We start from the raw sequence: 25,372 nt of genomic DNA, 5'->3' as shown, positions 1-25,372 counted from the left end.
TTTATTCAGTTGTATCTGTATTTCTGTCTTTCATTTTAAGCTGACTGCATTTTCAATTCTCTATATACATATACGTGGTGCAATCCAAAAGTTCCCGAAATATATTAATAAAAACTATTACGTCTTACTTGGATATTATTCTGCACCATCTCCTCAAAGTAGTCTCCTTGGGGGGCACATACACCGATCCCAGCGTTTCTGCCACTTTTGCAATGCATCCTGGAAGTCTTTCTTTGTTAGGGTGTTTAGTACTGTCTGCGTTTCCGCTTGAATTTCCTCAACTGTATCAAATCTTCGCCCCTTTAACTTGATTTTCATCTTTTGGAAGAGAAAGAAGTCGCATGGAGCTAATTCTGGCGAGTATGGTGGGTGGGGAACAACTGCCATTTTGTTTTTAGCCAAAAATTCCTGCACAATGTAAGCCTTATGCGGTCGTGCGTTGTCATGGCGGAGTACCCAGTCGTTCGTGCGCCACTTCTCTGGACGTGTTCTCCCTCAAACGCCTTAGAACATCGCGATAGAACTCTTTAATTGACTGTCTGATCAGGAGGGACTAACTCCTTATGAACAATCCTGTCAATATCAAAAAAACAGATCAACATGGACTTAATGTTGCTCTTGACTTGTCGAGCTTTTTTTGGCCGAGGTGAAGAAGGGCTCTTCCATTGCGACGATTGCTGCTACTCTGAGGGTTGTAGCCATAAACCCAACTTTCGTCACCAGTGACAACCTTCGAAAGAAAGTTTGGATCCTCTTGAAGCTGTTGCTGAAGTTCCCTGCAGACTTCCAAGCGATGCTGCTTCTGTTCATTTTGCAGCAGTCGTGGCACAAACTTCGCCGCAATCCTCATGTTCAGTTCCTCTGACAGAATTCGTTGACATGTACCGTAACTTAGTCCCAAGGTATTAACAGAGGTCTTCGATGGTCAGTCTACGATCTTGCAGAATCAGATCCCTAACTTTCGCGACATTTTCTGGTGTGGTGCCAGCTGACGGCCGTCCCGAACGATCGTCATCATCAGTCGATGTTCGACCATTTTTGAAACGCTTATACCAGTCGTAAGTTTGTCTGGCCTCAACTGTTGTCACCTAAAGATTAACATTTGATGCGTTTCTGCAGCGGGTTTCCCAAGTTTAAAATACAACTTTATACAGACACGCTGCTCTCTCAGGTCAGCATTCGCAAAATCGCAAACTCACGGAAACACAACAATGGAAATACGTTCACCAACAATAAACCCGACCACTCAACTCGACGCCTCTTGCCACACTGATTCAAGAAGGGTGTGTGGGGAGACACCTAGCGGTATTTCGATGTACTCATTCGCGCGCAAAATTCAAATTTCGGGAACGTTTGGATTTGCACCACGTATCTGCATTCGTAACCCTTTATAGCCCACTGGTTCCTCTATGTACCGCCTGTTTTAACATGCCAAAACTCTGCGTTCTGTGTTTCGTATGGTTCTCGAAAGATAGAGTGACTATTTCCTTAAACTGCATTAGCTGGTTGGTATTTGTAGCGGTGACGTAATATGTTTCCTGTGAGGTACGAACTAGATAGTTATATGTCTTTTAAAGTTCATCGAGTGTTTAAAGGAACCTGGTGAATCATTCGCCATGATCCTAAATACGAGTATCTCGTCTACTGGCTGTATTCCATATAACAAAATCGGTACATTTCAACTGTTTCTTACCTATTGTTAGTGATATTTTAAATCACTCTATGTTAATACCAATGGCTACATGTGTCTGGCACCTCTGCCTCTGATTAATCATGTATATAGTAACGTTTATTGAACTCCTTTTTGTGTCCATGATGTTATTGTGTAAAATGAGACACTTAGATCAAGGTTAGAAGTCATGATTTCGTCGTCTACGAAAATCATGTCGTAGAATATTTGTCGCAAAAATACTCACATTTTGTATATGAGACAGGGAAGAATATACTATATGCCTATGTATTGCATGTGTCTGCATGTATATACACGTATGTAGGCTATATAAATTAGATGGGGCAAAAATTAATTTCTGTTAGACAAACGATGTAAATGATTGGCTGTACGGTTTAGAACTGGGCTCGTGCAAGTTGTTACTTACTATTCATAATAGAATATTTACCTCCTTTGGGAGAACTGATCATTCGTTATTAACAAATTTCCTTTTGACTCCATTGATTGATTTCCAGCTCTCGTGAACTATTCTCTGCTAGTATGCAATAGATGTAGTTAGTTGGAATGAAAATGAATAAAAGGTAAAATCCCTGCGCTTAACTAATTATGCACTACGCCATGAAGCATTATGGGGAGTGGAGGTATAGCTCCATGTTTTCTTGAACATGGCACTAGATTACAGCGTTTTAGGTTTACATTCATATTTTGACTGTTGTTATTGTAAGATTTCTCATTATTTCCCATTGAGAAAACATGAGCCTAGAAGCATATTTCTATATAGATTAAGTTGACCTATTCTTGTTCTTCAGTGTTTGAAATCAGCTGTTTCAAACGGTTTCGTGTGGCTAGGTACCACCTCCATGAGAGTGGAAGAAGATTATGTTTCCGAAACGCTGTGTTCTGTGCAGGATACCAGAAGATGCACAACGCCAAGAGATCCAGTTGCAGTGAGTGTGATGTCGAGACGGTTCACAATTAAACTGTCAAGTGATGAAGTGACCGCCAGATGTCAGCTTCTGCTTATCACTGACATGTCAGCCACAGACAAGCAAATATAAATTCTCGAGCTACATTTAACGACACTAAGTCAAAACAGAAGATACAACAAACGGTTTTGGAAGCAATGTTTCGGTTCCATACATTTTCTGGTTTGACTAGAGACGCGCCTTGTTCCGGCTGTCTAACCGCCCCCCCCCTTCCTTCTGCACCCTCCTTCCACAGCCGACGCGGACTACTCCCCTCCTGTCTCTCGCGTCTCGACGCTCCAGCAAGTATTGAACTAAACTGTAGCCCCGGACGATGGTGGGCATTCCTCGGCATACCTGTCTCTGCTGCTGTCACGGGCTCTTGAGACTTTCTCGAAATAAAACATTCATCGGGTAATTAGAGAGAGCATGAGCAGTTATGCTGATGTCTCTGTCTGTCTAGAAGTTTGTCTGTGTATCTAAAATGGTAATACATAGAACGATTCGTTTCAAACCATACAATCGAGTGGCTTGATGTACAATTGTATACTGGACGTATGTGGTTCGAATTTCGGTTTCCGCACCGAATGTTCTCACTTGAAATTTTCGCGGTCTCTCTCAGCCACTTAAAAAATGCCGGGATTATACTTCTATTAGGACACTACCAGATCCTTCCATATCCTTTCCAATTCATCTACGTAGTGATATTGGGACTAAGAGCGTCGTGAAGTGTTCCACACAGAAGGAAACTGCACTTGATATTTCGAAAACATAAAACATTCATCCTCTTTCGCAAAAAAAAAAAAAATGGCCTACTAGAACAGTCATCCATTCTTTTGAAAAATGTGCCCGTCCAATCTCGACCAGAGCTGTTCTGCTTCAAAAACTGCTGATATCTACTGTACGTCAGGTACCCCCATACGGGTTTCACAGTATACGGACAGAAACACCTGCCCTGTGAAGCACACGCACCTATATCTATATCTGTCTGTTCCTGTTGCTCCCACCTGGAGCAGAGGGCATCCGTGAAACGCTTCGTTTCACTTAAGTTTCTTAATCTTAGACAGTCTTTGGACGGGGGATCAGCCCGACGCAAAGCCGCTACATTTACAGGACAACACAAATACAGAATAAAGGAAAACACCCATGCCGCGAGTGGGATTTGAACCCACAACCCCAGTATTAGAGCGGATGAAGACATTTCATGCCTTAGACCGCGCGATCACTGTGATCGGCGCTACTCCTACAAAGTTCAAATAAATGTATTTAACTCCAACATATTGTGACATGTAAACCCATTGCTAAGTAACGGCTGTACAAATAGGCAACAGAACAAAAGCTGTTGCTAGGGGACAGCTCTGTTGACACGTTTCCAAAGAAACGCAGTAATAAAAGAAAAGTTTCATGTGCGGTCCGTGTCGGGGCTATATAACGAAGACTAGTAATTCAGCAATTAGTAGAGGAGCAGTAAGCCGTGTGGAGGCGGTGTCGAATACCTCCACCTCGACCGTGCGAGTCGTAGGAGGCGACGAAAAGGGAAGTCTCAAATCTGACGCAGTAAAATATGGTCGCGAGTCCCAAGGGACTCGGGCCCGAGAAAGACTGCGCTGGCAAGGATCAGCAGCATGACGAGAGGGTGTTCCACAAAGACAGAACCGTAACTGTCAAACAGTAATAAATATATGGACATCACCCGCAAATGGGGCTCGACACCAAGACTTACTGACTGACTGACTGACCGTGAGCTGCAATGTGACTTTGACTTTGAGTTGTGAGGAATGAGAAGCTGGTAGCTGAGGCCGGGGACAGTTGGGGAATACAGAGGAAAGGGGAACGCCCGCCGTTAGGAACGCTTACTAAGCAACCGCTAGTGAAGACTGAGAAGACTTTATGCATGCTGTAGTTGCAGTGATCTCTGGAGTGTGTAACTCAGTGAGACTGTCCTAGTTATTTGCAGTTAAGAATGTAAGTGCCCAATAAATAAACAGAAACACCCAGTCTCGGCAAGAACCCTATAAACGGACGCTGTCTTTGAGAAGAGTAAATATACCTACATTTATATTGATAGTAGAAATAAGAAGTGGTAAAGAGTTTCAGCGGTTAGTGAACAGCGATTCGGGGTGTTATATATTTTATAGCTCAATTGGTAGAGCGATGAGCTACGGGACTGCACAGCAGAGACATAGGGGTTCGGTTCCTTGCAGACACAGGTAAATTTCTTCTTCTCCATAACATCCAGATGGGCTCTGTGGTCCACGCAACCTCTTACCCACTTTGTAACGTGAGAAATTTCCCCGGCGATCTAGCGGCTTGGGTGTGAAGCTTACCACTCACCATTTAATTCCGAGTTTAAGACTACATCGAACTCTATATCTACCCCTCACACATCTATAGTGAGTTGTACAGGGACAACTGTACCTTTCACGACTGACAGTACTTTCATGCAGGTCGACATTCACAAGACGAGGAAAATGTTATCATGTGGGTTTATTTTGGAAATTGAAAGATATTGACATGGGCCACACAAAAATAACTAGCGGGCCGCATACCGTCAGCGTACCGATAGTAGAGACACGTGTAAGGTTTCCCGCCGTGATGCTGTAGTCATCGTGACGGTAGCAGAGTGTGTTCCGGTTGAATATTCAATTCTAATTTGTTACGGGAGAACTGCGGCCTTTCCACAGGAGCTGCTGACCCGCTGTGCCTCTCTTCCAGAATTTAAGTTTGCTCTGTTACCGGAAAGGAAATTTAACTCTTGAATATGTAGCCGTTAAGACTTCAATAAGACCCACAGTGAAGAAGATGCCTTCGCAGAAAGTTGTTAAGACTGTTCTTGAACATAGGCCAATAGAAACCATTTGCCGCGTGACAGAAGCGCGTGTATGATCGACATATGTTGAGGGGCTACTATCAGCTTGTTAAGATGTCGCCTTACGTTGGCTGGGAGGAGCGAATCCTTCTAACTGCTGTACCCTCCGAGCTAATGAGAGCACTGCAGGCTGCAGGACAACAGGGCGATGCCCAGCTGGTGAAGGGGCATCAGATATCTGCTTCTTTGTGTTCTTATTGTATACCCGTCAGTAGGCTCTGTCTCTTGATATCTTATTCCTGTGAAAGCCTCTCAACAGCTTGGAGCGATAGGATTACAAGTGTCGAAGAAAATTAATTTAACGTTAGCGTACTCAGTCATTGACCCGAGCATGGAACCACATCCTTTGCGTTGGTAAAGGATACAGCTATCCATGTGCTTAATTGATTAAGCACTAAGCCATGAAGACACATTGAGGAGTGGAGGTATAGCTCCACCATTCTTGACGTCGGCACTAAATGGAGGTGAGTGGTCAGCTTCACGCCCCGGCGTTTTTACTCCCGATAACTATTGGATAGGAGGCTGGATGGCCCCTAGAACTAGTCTGGACGTTGTGGAGAAAAGAGAAATCTTACCTCTGCTAGGAATCGAATTCCGGCCGTCCAGCACGTGGCCCATCGCTATACCGACAGAGCTGTCCTGAACCCAGTGCGTTCATGGCACAGTGAACACTGCTGTCTGCTCTTTCATTTGGCGCCACAGCTCAGGGAGTAAAGTGACTGGGCTACGGTCTTAACGATTGGCGAATTGGAGTTCGATTCCCGACAAACGCAGAGATTATTCTATTATCACTTTCGCCCAGACAGGCCGTAAGGTCCACGCAGCCCCCGATCTAGAGGAGCCAGGGACTGTCTGTAGGAACTACTGAAGAAGTTAACTTCAACAAGTTTCTTTTGAAACATGTAGCATGGCCTGTATTTTGCGCAGTACGTTAACCTTGCAGGAGGAAGTAATCATGGATCTATTTTAATGCTAATTAACCCATTACTTGGCTGAAAGAACTGGAAAATCAAGAGAAACCTCAGGATATTGATTCCCGGAGTCGAGACTCGAAACCGGAACCTCGCCAATGCAATTCACTTGACCTCTCATCCGAGCTTTTGCGGAAAACTTTAGCTTAACTCTTCAGATATTCCAGACAGCCTCCTTGCTCATGTGTTGCCTCAATTCCAAGTCCTTGAAAGGCAGAATGCAGGGGAACGCGTGAACAGGTTCTGACAGCGGTGAAGGCTTGGTTATGGTTTGCTGGTTGTGACCCCGTGCCGCTAGCTCGTGGATAGGCACCAATGTTACAAAGGAATATGATGCTTCATTGTTCCAGGCAGAAGCCTAAGGCACGGTGTGAGAAAATAATACGTGATGTAGAGAAGGTATCTTGATTAGAGCTGATCCCCTGCAAAGGGCTCTTTCTAAAGTACATATATGAATGTGGAAAGGAGTTATGTAGCCTAAGGGGGGGGGGGGACAGTACCTATAGCATGAAAAATAGAATGAATAAAGAACAAGAGGCTCTGAGAAGAACTCAGTTCCTACTTTCCTTTGATATGACACGGACCACATAGAAAACGGCGCGTCCAACAATTATTCTATTGTTGTATGTGTATTTGTTGCCGTGGCAACGCGTTTACTGAGCCCTTGCCCAGCAACGGTAGGGGTATACATATAGAGGCACACAGACTGATGGGAAGGATTTATGAAGTACGCCGTTGAGATGGGTTCAGATGCCATGATATACTTACCAAGTTTCATAAAAAATGGTTCAGGTATTGATACGAGGGAGATACACAAACAGACAACAAGTTGATCTCATAAGCCTACACTTTTTTTTTTCAAAATGAGAAAAGTAATCTGAAAATGAATAAATGTAGGAAGAGAGAAATGGGGGATAAACGTAGTAGGACGAAAGGGGTGGGGAAATAATTTTCCCTGCGCTATCCATTTTCCTTTTCTTGCTCTTCCCAACTCCTTGCCCTTTTCAGGTTCCCTGTTTCCTCCAGGCTGTCTCACAGCCTCGGTACCTGTCTCCTCTCGCATATACGCATCTCCGTACCGCTCTGTTCTTACTGCTCTGAAGAAGAAAGCGGCAGGTTCTTCTGGAATATTTGTACCAATATACCAAACTACACGGCATCACAACCTAGAAAATCGATATAACGTTTGGTGTTCGGCCTGAAAGGAGATTCCAGCAGCGGCGACAGGAAGGATAGAACAAATGCTTACGTGGTCAAGAAATTTATTTGGGGGCGATAAACCTTTCATCCAGGCTTCGTTTTTGTTCACTATAATTGAAGTAGGATTCGCGTTTCCTTCTGTAACTGACGTTGGGTGAAGCCTCATTCGTACTGTACGCCATTTTGTATTTCGTGTGTTAACAATTCGCGTCATATAACGCCAGAAACAGTAACGTGACTGCATAAGAACGTTACTGTAGAGGCTGTGTAGTTATTTATGTTCCTTATGCCACCGTACAGCCTGTTTCAGGGGATGAGGGGCGCAGTATCATACAGTTTGAGAACCCCTGCCCTAACATACTTCGCGTCTCCTTAAGTCTCCCATCAAAATAGAGTGACCCTAGGAATAAGCAACACAATTTGTTTTATGAAATACATCGTTACGTTTCTCTACAGGTCCGGGGTTCGAGCTTCGAAGACACTAAAGCAACTACGCTGATGGTAAAGGAAACGGCGCCGAAGCTCAGAAGGTTAGTCGCCGGCTTCCCCCCGGGTTCGAACCCAGGTCAGTTTATGTGTTATTTATGGTTGACAAAATGGCACTGGGGCAGGTTTTCTTCAAAAACTTCGGTTTCCCCTGCCAATTCTCATTCCACCGACTGCTCCACATTCATTATCTATCATCCGGGGCTGGCGTGGTAGGTCAAATAGTGGCCGATGTACCAAATGGGCTCAGTCTCACCCCACTCGAAGAAACTAAAAGATTTTTCAGTTCACCTAATCCTTCCAGCCGCACTATGGCCCTGGGGTCGACTCAGCCTCTTAACAGAAATGAGTACCAGGAACCTTCCTTGGGGGTAAAGGGCAGCCGGCGCGTGAGACTGACTTCACCGCCATCTGTGAACCTATTGTCTGGAAAATGTGGGAGCCTCGAAATCTCACAACCCTATGGGCCTCCACGGTCTGTTGCAGGGATAGCATTGCCTAGTGTAAACGGCTGGCCTTCCATGTAGAAGGCCTCGCGATCGATACGAGCCTGATTTCTCCGCACGGTTGATAAATTAGCAAGCCCTTGCCGTGCTCGGATGCCAGATGAAGCCGTTCACCGCCCTACGAGTGGCGAACGCTCTGACCAACGGGATATCCTATCATTAGAGGCAACTTGCATGACGCGTCTACGAGCCGCTTATCAAATATACGGATTCCTGCCTTCGCCCGGGCCGGGCTGGCAGAGGTCAGGGCGCCGAAATTTCTCCTGGAGGCGTAATTCACTAATACACGCAATAAGGCATGTTTTCTTTCTGCAACATTCTCTCCGAACATTTCAGAAAATTTAAACTATACTGCAGAACTGTAGTCATCACAACCCACTGCGGGGTCCAGCCATCTTGTGCAAGCTCTCTTCCAGTCTTTCCTAACCTTCGGCATTAGGTAAATGGTGAGCACCACGCTCCGGCAACTTTAAAACAGGTGAAATAAGTACCGGTATGAACTCGGGTAAAAGGGGAACAGTTTCCTCCTCCCCCGGGAATCGAACCCAATTCTCTGTTCGTTTTTAGGAAAGTACTTCTATAAATAGAACACTGGCAACCAATTTGAACTTCATGTCACGTTCGGCCTTAATTATTACGGATTTCAACAGTGGAAGGGTTACGAATGGTGCCGCATAAGGCACGAAGTCGTACAGAGGGGGAATGCTGAAGCGCACAAAACCTAACCACAGGCTCGAACTCGGGACAAAAAGCTCCACTTCCGGAACACAGATACCCTCAGCTTCGTTTCATTGGCTGAATCCCTCAAAGGGTGGTCGTCCTACCTTTAGCGATTCTCTGCAGGATGATCTCCTTGTGCTCCTGAGAATGCGGCTCTCCGATGACGATAAGCAGGTAGCATCCTGAGAGAGGTGAGGGCGGAGGCAGAGGGGCTCCAGGTGTTCCACCGCCGGCCTCTTCTGTCGTTTGCTGATGTTCCATAGCGGCTGAGAGAGACATACGAACCGATCAGAGACTGGCCGACCCACCACACAGTCGGCCTCACAGCGCGCGAGTGACGGCCGGGAGCAGGCGCAACGAGCCCCCAGTCAGCTGGCAGGAAGCAGCCACTACGTGAGTCGTCGCGTTACTGGAGGCAAGTGAGTGCGGGCTCTCAAAATCCGCACGGCCGTCTGGTCCCCGCATTGTTTTATCCGCAGAATATCGCCTTATGAGCACCTAACTCCTGTCTTGCCCTCATACAGACTGTCAGGACGGAGGGGGGATATTGTGGCCCAGTCTCCTCCCTTCTTCACTGACACGAATTCGTTAACTGAAGAGTTCTATCTTCTAGGGTATAACGCCGTGTAGTCCTTTTGAAAAATAAACCGACGTTTCAGAGGCACATGTCGCCTCAATCTTAAGGGTCGAAGAAGCTCTGTTTGCCACCTGATTTTGCGTTGGTTTCTTTCTCGGCTTATTCTACCTTTAAGACGGGCGATAAATTTTCATCCGAAACGTCGGTTGACTTACAAACGGGCTACACGTTTTTATATCCTAGAATACAGAAATCTTCATAAACCGCTGTGAGAACCTTAAATCCTACGTATCTTCTACTATTAACAGGGATACGTGAAATATTTTTGCCTTTGGTGATGAAGGGATGGGGGAAAAGGGGTGTAGAATTTTTGTAATTTGAAGGAAATTAAATAAGAAAGAGCTGAATTACGATAGGACGGACATACAAAAGGGTTGTGAAGCCGTAAATTAAAGTTGTCCTTGTGCTTAACTAACTAAACACTACGCCATGGAGGTAAGTTTTCTTGACCTCCACACTAGTTAGGGGTGAGTGGTCAGATTCATGACCCGACAAACATTTCAACGCATTCGAGCAGGCAACAAACATCTAGGATACCGCAACGCTATATAAGAGGCCTTTCAGATAAGATTAATTCATTGTCAAACCCAGTGCCTTGAGGTACAACCGGGCCCTCCTGTTCCTGGGGGATATAAATATGGGGACATGGACCTCCAGGTTGGAGGAATCTCGAATCTGAGGCAGTAAAATTTGGTCATGAGTCCCGTGGGACTCGGGCCTGAGAATGACTGTGCTGGCGAGGACCAGTAGCAATTTTTAACGACAGACCCGTCTTCTCCTCAGAGAGGATATTACATAAGGACTATAACCGCAAGTGTTCAGTTGGAAAATAAAATTGCTGGCCTTGAGTCTCAAGGGGTTTATCGCCAAGAAGAACTGATTGGCGGTCGTGAAGTAAGAATGACTCTTACTCTGAGATCCATTCATTCGTATATCAGTCATAGTGCTAAGCAGTCGCAGTAGAACGGAGATGCAAGAATGAAGTCATTCACAAGTGATTCATAAATCTGAACGAATTCAGTCACGGTAGAAGAGAAGACGCTCGTAGTCCAGTAAGGAATGGAGCGAGTCTTAGGCAGCCATTGATTGTGAGCTGTGGTAATTGGTGCTAATTAAGGGTTATTATAAATGAAAGCGTTAATAAATACAATCATCTAATCCAGAACCCATTATTATTGGTGACGGAGACATATACACGTAATTATTTAGGTTAGGTTTACTGAACTGTGTCGATCTCCCCCGTTTCGACTTGCAACGGGCCCTACACACAGACCCACGTGCATTTCTGCATGCATCTCTACTGTAACTCGCTGCATGTTCGTAGCAGAAGTTGCGCAGACTCAAGGGACACGCATTTCTATGTGCATTGCACTTTCATGCGAGATTTATACTTTTCGAGATAATTGGACATAATGGAGCGAATGCGCCGGAATTGTTACGCTCTGCATACATTTCCTAACTTGTCATTAACCGGAGCAACTGTTGTACAGTCTAGTCGAGGGCAGGCACTTGGGTTCACGGCTGGCAGTCATGAGGTACCGTATGGACGTTTCGGTGTCACGACATGGCCTGATTTCCTTTGTCTTTAAGGAGTTACGAGATCTCTCCCCCCTAATAACGTTACTACCTTTTCTTTGCTCCTTTGTCCTCTCCTGCAGCAGCCGCAACCCGGAGACGAGAGTAACTTCCCGGCGGAGTGTAAGTACGTTAACTGACTTACCGGAGCAGAATTCTTCTTGAGAATTAATTTTTTTTTTAATTCGCTTAGGGGTGGAGTCCAGCTGGGGCCACTCGGCACGGCGGCCACTGATTGGCCTATTGTAGCGTGCCCCGGGTGATTATGATGATGGAGAATTTGATGGAATGAAGATTGGCAGAGGAAACTGAAGTACTCGGAGAAAACCCGTCCCAGCGCCACTTTGTCCACCACAAATCCCACTTGACCAGACCCGGGATCGAACCCGGGCCGTCGCGGTGGGAAGCCAACGACTAACCGCTTGAGCTATGGCGCGACCCTTCTTCTTGTGAAACTTACCTTTATTTCTCCTACTTCAAAGTCAGATCCTCTTTCCCACTCCATATTATAGACAAATAAGCCTGTTCCGGCCTCACATAATCTTCCATCATATCCAACTTCTTCTGTCTCGGAGTCATTTAATTCATACTGCATGATCTGTTTCGGTAGTCTGCGATCGGCCATTCTGCGCAGATGGTTTGTCAAATTTAGATGATATCTCTGTATTTAATTTTATGCTTATTGTATATTCAGTTGTCTCCTAATGTCTGAATTCTTAAGGCTGTGCCGAAGCTCAGGCCGTCGTTTCTCTGCCTCTTCACACAGAAAGTGTCTACCGGTCCAGGTCCTTTCTCGTGTGGAGGCGGGTTCGAATACCTCTATCGTAACCCTGCTAGTGGGGGCTAAGTATCAGGTACCACTGCCAGAAGAGGGCCGACCTCGCTGGCAGAATGGGGCTGGTAGCGAGCACCAGTACTGGAAGAGTATGGCGACAGTAGAAATTAAAGGGGGACGCACAATGGACCAATAACTGGTCTAAGTGCATGGGGAAATCCACCCCCTCCAATAATGAATGAATGAATGAATGAACCCTACTAGTTTAAGGGGCCAACGGAAAGGGAACCCAGTGACTGAGGGTATAACTGGGTCACCATGTCACTGGGGATATAAATACGGGGACCTGGCACTCCTGGTTGGGGAGATCTCGAATCTGAGACAGTAGAGTGTGATCATGAATACCGCGGGACTCAGACCTGAGAATAACCACGCTGGCAAGGACCAGTAGCAATTGTAAACGACAGACCCATCCTCTCGTTAGAGAGGCTGTTACGTAAGGACTGTGAAAGCATGTGTTCAGTTGAAAAAGAAATTCTGATCGCGAGTCTCAAGGGGCTTGTCTCCAAGACGCCAGTCATAAAGTAACCCTGAGAGAATGTGTATCATTGCTCCTGAGTATCTGTACATTACACGGACTGTTTTAGCACAGTATACATACCATGACGTCACTGTCAATGTCTACGCGGCTGCTTTTGTTTTATAGTCAAATTTTCACTTCCTTTTCTGCCTCATTTCCACGTCACCATGGATATCTTAACAATTGTTATTGTAAGGATGTTATTATATATATTCAGTTCACTGATTATGGTTCTTCAGTGTTCTGAAATCAGCCGTTTCAAATGGTTTCGTGTGGCTAGCTACCACTTCCTTGAGAATGCAAGCAGATTATGTTTCCGAAACGCTGTGTTCTGTGCAGGATACCAGAAGATGCACAACGCCAAGAGATCCAGTTGCAGTGAGTGTGATGTCGAGACGGTTCACAATTAAACTGTCAAGTGATGAAGTGACCGCCAGATGTCAGCTTCTGCTTATCACTGACATGTCAGCCACAGACAAGCAAATATAAATTCTCGAGCTACATTTAACGACACTAAGTCAAAACAGAAGATACAACAAACGGTTTTGGAAGCAATGTTTCGGTTCCATACATTTTCTGGTTTGACTAGAGACGTGCCTTGTTCCGGCTGTCTAACAGGCGCCCCTCCCCCCCTTCCTTCTGCACCCTCCTTCCACAGCCGACGCGGACTACTCCCCTCCTGTCTCTCGCGTCTCGACGCTCCAGCAAGTATTGAACTAAACTGTAGCCCCGGACGATGGTGGGCATTCCTCGGCATACCTGTCTCTGCTGCTGTCACGGGCTCTTGAGACTTTCTCTCTCGAAATAAAACATTCATCGTGTAATTAGAGAGAGCATGAACAGTAATAAGGGGGCACGCGGTAGCGTAGTTGGTTGAGGCTACAAGCCGGAAGGTTGCGGGATTGAATCCCGATGAGGTAAATTTTTTCAATTGACGTAATCCTTCTAGACGCACTATGGAACTGCGGTCGACTCAGACTCTAACAGAAATGAGTACCAGGAATATTCCTGGGGGTAAAGCGCGGCCGGTGCATAAGGCTGAAAACCTTGCCGCCATCTGTGAACCGATTGTCTAGATAATGTGAGAACCTCAACATCTCACAACCCTATGGGCCTCCGCGACCTGTTACAGGAATACATTTACTTTTTTATGAGCAGTAATGAGGAGCCGGGATAGCGCAGTCGGTATAGCGACTGGCTACAGGCTGGACGTGAGGAGCCGGGATAGCGCAGTCAGTATAGCGACTGGCTACAGACTGGACGTGAGGAGCCGGGATAGCGCAGTCAGTATAGCGACTGGCTACGGGCTGGACGTGAGGAGGTCGTATTTGGGGTCCCATTAGGGTCAAGAATTTTCTCTTCTCCACGTCGTTCAGACCGGCTTTGGGGCCCACCCAGTCTCCTATCCAATGGGTACCATGGACTTCATCCCCGGGGTAACGCGGCAGGTGTGAAGCTAACAACTCACCTCCAGCTAGTGCCGAGGTTAAGAACATGTGGATCTATACATAACTTCCCCATATAGCCTCGTGACGCAGTGCTTAATTAGTTAAGCACAGGGGAAAACTTTACCTTTTATGAGCAGTAATGATTGTTATGCAATCGAAACCTGATATAGGAGGAAATTAAGAGGAGATTGGACTCGGGTAATCCTTGCTACAATTCAGTCCAGAACCTTTTGTCTTCTGGTCTGCTGTCCAAAGAACATGAAAATTAGCCTATACAAAACTATAATTTTGCTTGTGAACCTTGCTCTCCGACATTAAGGGAGGAACATAGACTGAGGCCATTTGAGAGGGTGTTGAGGAGAATATTTGGACCGAAGAGAGGTGAAGTGACAGGAGGTTGGAGGAAACTGCATAATGAGGAGCTTCATAATTAGTACTCTTCGCCAAGTATAATTAGAATGATCAAGTCAAGGAGGATGAGGTGGGCAGGGCATGTAGCATGAATGGGGTGCAGATGAATGCATATAGGATATTGGTGGAAAGCCAGAAAGAAAGAGACCACTGGGAAGAACAAGGCATAGGCGGATGGACAATATTAAAATCGATCTTAGAGAGATAGGATGGGATGTTATGGATTGAACTAATCTGGCTGAAGTTAGGGACCTGTGGAGGGCTCTTGTGAACACGGTAATGAACCTTCGGGTTCCATAAAATGCTGGGGAATTCTTGAGTAACTGCAGATTTGGGTTCCCCTCAAGAAGGGCTCAGCTCCATAAGTATGTAAGTAAATAAGTAAGTAAGTAATGATTGTTATACTGATATCGCTGTCTGTCGAGAAATTTGTCACTCTTATTGCTGTTTTAAAATACGTCGGCAGTTTCATAACAACCTCTGGTCTCCATGTAGTCAGTGTTGAGAATAGGCATTAATTTTATGGGAATTTTGAGTTAACGAAAGACTGAAATTCTGCCAAATAACATATAATACAAGTATTTCAGTCCGTACCTAACAGGAAACACATTAAGTCTCTGCTACAAAGCCCAGCCTGTTAATACTCTTTAAGGAAATAGTGTCTGTTTATCGTGAGAGTCGTACGGAACACACAAATACGCTCTGTGGAAATAATACAGGGTTTTTGTACAATAGAGCAAGGGGTATATATATAGTAACTACTATGTTTTAAAGGGTTAAGTCCAGTGTAGCGACTTGGCTAAACTTGGGATGTTTTCGTTATTTTTCCGTTATTCAATATTACAAAACAAAACTTGAAGAAAAACAATTACGTAGTGAATATGAAGTACACTACAATTGCACAATTAAAATCCCTGTTTCAGAACCCATTGTTTTTCTTCAGTGCGTATGTTGCTTCTTCTCTTCATGTCTACTAGCATTTCAAACTCCGAACAATCACCTTAATAATTCGTTTTCGTGGTCCAGCTCTCTGACTGATACAAAATGCAACTTCAGCACTTCTGCTGAAGCGCTGCACATCCAGTTCAGTACCCTCTGCATCCCCCATAAACCAGTATGTCCCCGTTCATCTGATATGTCAGCAACTGACATACCGCATATCGTCTGAGCTGGCATTCCTCAGTATCCTAGGCCCACATCGGGGTGCATCGCTCACTGCTTCGCAGGTCGGAACGAATGTTAAGACGTGGTGATGTCATCGTGACGGTAGCAGAGCGTGTTCTATTTGAATATTGAATTCTGATTTGTTACGGGAGAACTGCGGCCTTTCCACAGGAGCTGCTGACCCGCTGTGCCTCTCTTCCAGAATTTAAGTTTGCTCTGTTACCGGAAAGGAAATTTAACTCTTGAATATGTACCCGTAAGACTTCAATAAGTCACACATTGAAGAAGTTGCCTTCGCAGGAAGTTGTTAAGCTTGTTCTTGAAAATAGGCCAATAGATACCATTTTCCTCGTGACAGAAGCATCTGTATGATCGACATATGTTGAGGGGCTACTATTAGCTTGTTAAGATGTCGCCTTATGTTACCTGGGAGGAGCGAATCCCTCTAACTGCTGTACCCTCCGAGCTAATGAGAGCACTGCAGGCTGCAGGACAACAGGGCGATGCCCAGCTGGTGAAGGGGCATCAGATATCTGCTTCTTTGTGTTCTTATTGTATACCCGTCAGTAGGCTCTGTCTCTTGATATCTTATTCCTGTGAAAGCCTCTCAACAGCTTGGAGCGATAGGATTACAAGTGTCGAAGTAACCCCAGTGTTCGTCTTAAGTTCAGCCGAGCCAGTTTTCTCAACGAACCTCAGGCCACATCCTTGTAAATCCTCATTTCGTAGATGCATACGTGGAAGTGCGTTCGTAGCACTACAAATGTTGCTCAGTGCGCTGTCATGAGGAATGATAGCTGAGGCGTATGATAACTAGGATACGGGCTGATTGGCCGACGAATCAAGGTTTGATTCCCGGAAGTCCAGGCCGGATCTGCGACTTAGGGCCCCCATACACACACAGTTTGGCCTCCAGTTCGGCCTGCACAGTTGAAGACTGAAAGGCAAAACTGACTTCTGTGGTGCGGCCGGCCAATCGTTTGGACTGTTGGCCTGTGGGAAACCTGTCAGTCCGTCAGTTCTGCCTGCAGGACCGTAGCACGTGACGTGTGTGACTCAACATTATAGGCTGGAAGACCGTGATTGTGGCATGAAGCCTGCCGCTTTATCTGCGCGTGTATGGGGAGGAAAGGGAGGGAGTAAACTGTCACAGTTTTGCCTGTAAGGTCGATCGGAAGGCCAAACTGGGGGCCTTACTCAGTCCTCTATAAAGTAGAAAAAAGAACCCTTTCCCCAACGACAAATCGGCCGGGATGTGGAACCTGGACATTCCATCTAGTACCGAGGTTAAGAATCATGTTATCTCTACATTTTTATCGCGGTGCTTAATTAAGCACACGCACAAATTTACCATTTTTATAGGCTCTGTAGTCACAATTGTAAGCCCTAGTGCACATGTCCTGTTACATACTTCTGTTCCCATTGCTTATCTTGTTGAAAGTTCACAGCAGTTATGGTCAATTTAAGTATTTTGACTGTCACAACGGGCTCATGGAGTGAGTTCCCCAGAAGGTTTATTTGTGCGTTATGTGTCTCCCCGACTTGATAGGAGAGGTGTCCGGCTCTTCCTCCTCAGTGCGCGCTCATAAATAGACTCGCAGTAAAAATAATATGACATTCCTGAACTGTTCTATAGGTTTATTCAGTCTAGGAAGATTCAGTTAGAACGCCCGAATGGTAGCGGTTTTCGTGGTAATGTTAACATAAAATCATATATGATGGGCGTCGCTGTCAGATGACAGCACAAATCGTTACGTCGTCTGTACAAATTATTAGATTCTATTTAAATATACTGTAGCGTGCAGGGTTGTTGCTATGCAACGATCCTGAGAAGGGCGGTTATATCAGAACCGTTTCTGGGCAACGGCTCTGTAAACACGTTCACGCGACAAGGGTTACGCATGCATTGGGGGAAATCGGTTGTTGTCTAAGCGGTCCGCGCCGAGGAGATATAAAGAAGGGAATTGGGGTAACCAAATTTAGTTGATAGTTGGCAGTCAGTTCTGTACTGGAGTCAGTGATGGAAGGACACGCGCACAGATAGAGGAATGGCCATGTTTGACACCCGTTATCAGGAAGCGCTTAGTAAAACACTGCAGAGGAATAAACATTGTTATAATCCGTTGCCAGGAAACGTCTAGTAGCAGACTACAGAAGACTTTGGGTGTAGTAATTTGTAATGTGTGTAAATCAGCGACAATACTTTGGTTATTTGTAGTTACGACTTAATATTATCAATAAATCCATTAACCAATGCAAACCCCGTCTATAGTCACACACATATACGTGGCAATACTAGATATAAATTTCCCTCCATACCTCTGTAATAATTTCTGTAGAAAAAATCCGAGATAGCAAGGAATCGGTAGGATGTATGTTGATTACGAGACTGAAAGTATGTAGTGTAGCACGAAATAAGATTGCAAGAAGAATCTTGACAGCGCCTTTCGTTATGCAGTGTAATTAAGGAATTGTAATACTTTTATGGAGATTGTTTAGTAAATATTTGCAAATATTTTTGTTAATCAAACAGTGGTTCATATAGTGAATGCTCTGGGAGGGTGAATCTTCTGTATACGGGCCACAAACTCTTTCCGTTCCTCGGAACTCAGTGACTTGCCATTTCAGAATTCACGGTTCATATCTCTACAAACCAAAGTTCTCAATCTGCAACCTGCCAAGTAGAGTACTGATGGGGCACGAGGTGGCGTAGTTGTTTGAGGCACTATGCTGTAAGCCGGAAGGTCACGGATTCGAGTCCCACTGACATCATTGGATTTTTCAACTGACCTAATCCTTCCAGCGGCACTATATCCCTGGAGTCGACTGAGCCTCTAACAGAAATGAGTACAAGAAATCTTCCTGGGGGTAAAGGTAGCCCGGCGTGTAAGGCTGACAACCTCACCGCCATCTGTGAGCCGATTATCTACAAACAGTGGGATCCCTGACGCTTTACAAACCTATGGGATTCCATGGCCTGTTACAGGAATAGCTTTACCTTTTTCTAACATTTTACGGTAGAAATGAAAGGTCGTTTATCGAAGGAATCCCCCCAGGTCCGAGGCTTCGTGTGTACTTTCGTAACAAGTTTATTTTTACGGTGAGTTTTTAGCCCCACGCCCAACCCCCAACCTGAGAACCACCCTTGGGAAATAGATTCTAGAAACGTTCTATTGATTGCGTAACGATCTACGTCACTGACTAACAGTGACGCACACATTTTCCAATAGTAGATTTACAAGGTGATTCTAAATTATTGTCGGGGTCACGTTTATAGGACATGGAAACGCGGACAATAATTTAGAATCACCCTGTAGTATTCAGCTGTTTTTAAAAGGGTTAATATACTCAGAACGTACTGCTCACAAATAAGTCACCATTAATGACTGATATATGCATGGTCTGATACGTAACGAAACCAGCCTTTGCTGGAGTTATGCATCAACCTCAAAGCATGGCGATTTAAATCGGCTTTCAGCGTTATAATTGGATGCTTTCGGCCCTTATCTTGATAGCCGCAGCCACGGATCTTTAAATCACACTAAAGACCTCCGCTTGAGTGCCTTTCAATAGCCCGTGACGAATTAATTAAAAATACGAGACGCACTGCCCAATGCAAGGTACGTATATTGGCCACTTCATAAGTCAGGGAGCTCCAAGCACGACTCTCGCTCAAGTCTCACAAATTCGTAGTCCTACAGATCTGTTGTTACTGTCATCATCATCATCATCATCATCAATGCAGGAGTTGGGGCTCTCTTAGCGGTGGTTATGATGATTTCTGTGTTCTGGAATATACGGCGTGTAATCCGTTGAAAGTCAACCAACATTTCGGAGGAACACGTCGCCTCCATCTTCAAGGTCCAAAAATAAGCGAAGCAAGAAAGAAGCCTGAAACCAGATGCCACCTGGTTTCTTGTTACATCCCTGAAGATGGAACTCAATATGACCATTATCTTTAGGACATAAAGGGAAAGGGGAGTGCATATAGGATTTTGGTGGGAAAGACAGAAGGAAAGAGACTATTAACAAGACCAAGCGCAGTTACGTGAATAATATTAAAATTGATCTTAGAGAGATAGGATGGGATGGTATGAACTGTATTGATCTGGCCCAGGATAGGGACCAGTGGGGGCTCTTGCAACACTGTAAGGAACCATCAGGTTCCATAAAATGTTGGGAAATTCTTGAGTGGCTGAGCGACTGGCGGCTTCTCCTCAAGAAGGGCCCAACTCATTGGAGTTAAGTTAGTTGCGTTATGGAATGGAGGCATAAGATGGCTGTCTACAGAGTTCGTTGTAAACCTCAATAAAATCAAAAGAAAATCGATAAAAGGTCAATATTAATTTTTATTTTCATTATTTTTATGGCTACATATTTTGATCACGTATGCCATCATTGCAGCCAACCTTAAATTTTAGTTTGTATGATTTTAGCATTTCAATAATTCATCTTATGACATGTTTTCATGTTTAAAATTAATTCAATTTTGATTTGCAATTCAATGATCATTTAATTCAATGATGATAACAATGATGTGTGTGATCGTAGTGTTAGCAGTAACAATAATGACAATTATTACTGACCTTTCATTAAGTAGCGCCAAGTAGCAAGCAAAGTTTCACCCGACTATACGGCGTAATATCCCAAGAGACAACAACCTTCATAGTTAAGACCTAAAATGTCTCGTCTTAAGGCATTTATCCTGCCTCCAAAGGATAACAACGCTTACTACTTGCCCCATGCTTGTTTCTTGCTTAGCTTACATAAACTTAAAATCTGAAGATGAAGGTGAAATGTTCCTTCGAAACGCCCGTTGCCTTTCAACGGACTACACGCAGTTATACCCTAGAAGATATAAGTCTTCAACTCTACTTTATGATTATAGCAATTTTGAGGTTCAACGGTAGAAGGATACTAGTGTTTCAGAGGAACTCGCTATTTCCATCTTCAGGGCAGATTACTTAGAAACTTAGATAACTATCTACCAATCTACACGGCTTCAAATACTATAACGCCATAATATTAATATTCGCCGTAGGAAAAAATACTCAAATCTCATATAGTATACCTAATTACTTTATTCTGTGTGATGTATCTCCAGGGAAAAAAAACACATACATCACTGTCCTACATTGATTGATTGGTTCTGCAGTTTTCTGTCTAGAATTTTGTTGATTCGGTTACGGTGACGATGATGGAATACTCTTCATGGGAGGGGTAGTGGAAGGGAAGGTTTTGTCTGGGTTTAAAATTTGAACCACATGTTAACGTGGAAACACACTCAAAAACCGTGACAGATATTTTACTTAAAATAGCTGTTCTCTGTGATCGATCGAAACCCGTCCGAAACGAAAATCAGATTTGTCTGAACCTTCTGGACTAACTGGTGTGAACAGCCGACAGATGTCCTCATTATCTTCGTCTTCAAACAGAGATCAAAAATTGGTAGTCTGATTATTTCGCATTTGGAAGTCACGCAACATCAACAGATGTAATGAAGTTTACTTATCCTTAGTTTTATTTATTTTTAGGTTGTTTATTTAACGACGCTGTCGTTATCGATACTACATAGCGTCCATGAAGGGATTATTAATGTATGTGGGGTAGTTGATGAAACGAGAAATGGCAGGGGAAATTGAAATACAGGAAACCCTCGCTAATCCGGAGTAATTTAAAGGGAAAGGCCATCCGGATTAATTGATAATCTGGATTAGTGAAGCAGAAGGTAACCCTAAAAGACAAAAAATGCTTAGTACAAGAATAAATGAAAAATTAATTACATAAATAGTGCTGATGAAAATAAGTGACAAAATATCACTGCACAGCATTTATTTATCAACTATTAAAAGACTTTACCTTTATTCACCGATAGAAGGCTCAGAAGTTTTGCTTGTTTTTGAACGTAATAATTTCGGCTTGAAGAAACTGTAAAGATTATGTGAACAGACAAGTGACTCATCTGCCTTCCTAAATACCATGCATCTTTTAAAATATATACTTAACTATGAACAATATTTTTCATATGAGTATTTCGATCCCGATTAGCGAGGATTTACTGTACTCAGATGAAACTGGCTCTAGTGCTAATTTGTTCCCCACAAATCCCATACGAACTGATCTGGGATCTAACCCGAGCCACTGCGGTGGGAAGCAAATGCCCAACCCTCTGAGTGACTGAATGACCTGTTTCAATAAGGCGCTTTGATCATTAAAGTAAGGCGCATTTAACTGTACAAGTTTTTGGAGCGGATCCAAAATAACGGAGAATTAATATTTTTTCGCGTTCGTAAAGAAAAGTTGCAAAAAATGCACGTATTAGTTCCTTACATAACAACTCGGAACCGTTCAAAACGTTTTCATGAAATTTGGTATTGGAGACTTCAACTAAATTTCATCTGTATATTCCAATTTTATTTAAAACCGGACAACAATAACGGAATCTATGCGTGAAGATTTGCATGCGTTTCTATGCGTAACTCGTCAATATTGTGACGTGATAGAGTGAGTATAGCCGGGTTTCGATTGGTAATAGGATTTATTGTAACTACAGATAACTCCGACACACTTCGAAGATTACATTAACTACATTAGACATAAAACATTCTCAGTCTCTCTGTCTTCACTAGCCCTTGCTTGGTAGCGGCTTCTAACCGCGGACGTTCTTCCATCTGCACTGGTTTTGCCGAACTGTCCCTGCCCTCAGCTATCAGCTTCTCACTTCTCACAACTGCTACTCTCAACTGACTCAACAGTGGACGTTCCTCTGCCCCAGGACACACGTCCTCGCAGGCTGGCGACCATCTCGCACAAATCTCCTACTCTTCCAAATGCATTCTCAAGACTTTCGCAAAATGGCAGCTGCTTCTCGTTATATAGCCCCGGAACGGGCCTCACAGAAACGTCTCCTACATCATTGTGTGTTTTCTCGTTGCCAGGGAAACGTGTTAACAGAGCTGTTCCGTAGCAACGGCTATTGTACTGTCGCCTGTTTACATAGCTGTTACTTGGAACTGGGTCTGCATGATACAACAATAATGAACTGACAACATCTGTAACTAATAAAATGAAAATTGATAAATTTGACCCTTCACTTAATTATGAATACGTATGGAGAGGTGGAGTTAAAACTCCATGCATTCTTAGCTTCAGCACTGCGTTGAGGGGAGTGGTCAGCTGCAAGATCCGGCATTTTATCCCGAGGAAGTAGTTCTCAGTACATACGACCAAACTGTGTTGGGGGGGGGGGGGACAGTGTCAGACGTAGCAGTCATGTACACTGTATGAACTCTGCTTCAGTTGCCCTTGCCCGCAATAATGTAGTGATGAAGGGTTCGTGTAACGTGTATCTCGAGAGGCGAGACACCGCGCTCTGGTGCACAGTTTTGCATCTCCAAGAACTGCCGACGTCAGCAAGTCTCTCTCTCCGCTGTTGAGGAGCTCCTTTGCTGCTAATGACAAGGCACAGTTGCTTTGTCAGCTTCGTACGTGCAGAGTGTCTGGTGCGCATGCGTGTCTGCGGGCCACTAATTAAGAGCTTGAAAGTCGCGATTTGGAGTGCAGTTGAGGGAGTTTAGACCTATTTAAGAATGTTCTCTTCTTTGTAGAAGACTGCACTCTCAGAGAGTCAAAGTACGTACCTAAAGGAAAATTACTGACTCTTCGTATGTCACACCGCATATTTCTGCAGATAGCAACGTTTCTCCTGCTACTATACCGAAGCCACGGAAAGATGTTCCATGGTTGGTGGGGATGATATCGTTCGAGTTTTCATAATATCTGCCTTCAAGACCTCTGTGGCCTATGTCAACCAGCCCAAGGCACTATCGGCGATTATCTAACACTCGGTTCGTATCTAGGGGTGTTATCGGCTAGCCAGTCCTAGACCTTGCTCTGAGGCGTTCGCTCTGATATTACCTCTAGATAGCATAAGTTCCCCTCTCTTTCCTAAAACCATAAAACTTTCTGAAAAGCATATTCAGTAAAAAAAAATACGTCTTATATCTTTCTCTTCAACTTCGGGCCGCAACGTGTTCGACGAGTTCCGCTCAAGATGCACTGAGGAGCGCGTGTTAAGTGTCCGCTGCTTTTTTTTCCGTTTCAACGAAGACGATATAATTTCAACCGGTTTTAGTGAAAATCACAAACATATTTCATGAAAATCCCTGAACACTTTGCTCTAGCTGTTACCTGCTGTCACATGGGCCCTGTGACCCTGTTTGTGAAATAACACCAATAAGCCTTATAGTATTCTCGGAGAGAACTTTCAAATCCACAGTCAGTGTCAGGTAAGGTAAATTTCTCCATGTGCTTAATTAATTAAGCACTGTGCCATGAAGATGTATGGGGAGTGGAGGTATAGCTCCAAAATTTTTACCTCGGCACTAGATGGAGCTGAGTGGTCAACTTCACGCCTCCGTAGGTTTATGCTCAGGGAAAGAGTCCCTAGTATCCAGTGGGTATGAGCATGGGTGAGCCCCAGGGCAGGTTTGGAAGCTGTGGAGAAGAGGAAAGTCTCTTGCCCTTGCTGCGAATTGAACCCCGGCCGTCCAGCCCGTAGCCCATAGGGGTAATACAATAAAAAATTAATAATAATAACAGTTTCATTAATATCAACAATACTGACACTAATAATAATAATAATAATAATAACAATAATAATACACTAAACCGGTTAGAGCCGGTGACGGTAGTCGAGCGTCCTAAGGCAAGCACTGTCTTCGACTAATCTGAAGCCGGGATCGTGGGTTCGAATCCCACACAAGGCATGGATGTTTGGTGTGCGTGTGCGTGTGTGTGTGTGTGTGTATACGTTTATTCTGTGTTTGTATTGTCCTGTTTACAGGTGGAGGCCTTGCGACGAGCTGATCACCCATTCAAGGCGTCCTACCGTCTGTAAAATGATCATGAAATTGAGAAATCAGCCCTACGCTCCAAACTGGAAGCGAGAGGAGAGAGAGAAAACGGTTAGAATTGAGAAGGATGTCGGATAATCCATATGGAAATATGAAAAATTATGTTCACAGTTGAGTACATAATTTAAGAGGCAGATTGGATTTAGAAGCGAGCGGGATTAGAGCAAGAGGACTTTCAGACTGTGCTGAGGGAAGCTGGAGAGACTGAAACCACACGATAAAATATCGCAAGATTGGCTTCAGTTAGATGGAGGCCATGGATTTCGGCTTCTGACAGACGAAGAAATTGCTGCAGTGATATTCCTATTTTATCGGTAATTTTCATCAGCACTACCTATATTATTACGTTTTTCATTAACTTGTTATCTAAGAGTTTTTGTATCTCTTTCGGCTAAATTTTGCTTCATTAATCCGGATTATCGCTTGATTAAAATGGCCTCCTCGCAATTAATCCGGATTAGCGAGGGCTTACTGCAATAAT

At 44.3% G+C, this 25,372-nt stretch overlaps 1 protein-coding gene and 1 long non-coding RNA gene across 2 annotated transcripts in view; one reads left to right on the top strand and one right to left on the bottom strand.

Moving 5' to 3' along the window:
* LOC111867265 (microtubule-associated protein futsch) overlaps positions 1-9,784 on the bottom strand; it is a 272,255-nt gene extending 262,471 nt beyond the window's left edge. The window contains exon 1 of the mRNA XM_023856968.2: positions 9,491-9,784. Within this exon, the coding sequence (XP_023712736.1) occupies positions 9,491-9,665 (175 nt within the window). The 5' untranslated portion in view covers positions 9,666-9,784. The remainder of the gene's footprint in view (positions 1-9,490) is intronic.
* Positions 1-24,850, top strand: part of LOC117282547 — a 266,690-nt gene extending 241,840 nt beyond the window's left edge. Inside the window, exons 4-5 of the long non-coding RNA XR_004513324.1 lie at positions 8,131-8,239; positions 24,822-24,850. This is a non-coding gene — a long non-coding RNA (uncharacterized LOC117282547). The remainder of the gene's footprint in view (positions 1-8,130; positions 8,240-24,821) is intronic.
* The last annotated feature ends 522 nt before the right edge of the window (positions 24,851-25,372 follow it).

This window comes from Cryptotermes secundus, unplaced genomic scaffold (assembly GCF_002891405.2).
Source record: "Cryptotermes secundus unplaced genomic scaffold, Csec_1.0 scaffold1356, whole genome shotgun sequence".
Lineage (NCBI taxonomy): Eukaryota > Metazoa > Arthropoda > Insecta > Blattodea > Kalotermitidae > Cryptotermes > Cryptotermes secundus.
Note: the sequence above shows the minus strand (reverse complement) of the source record. Positions and strands in the feature narration are given on the sequence as shown.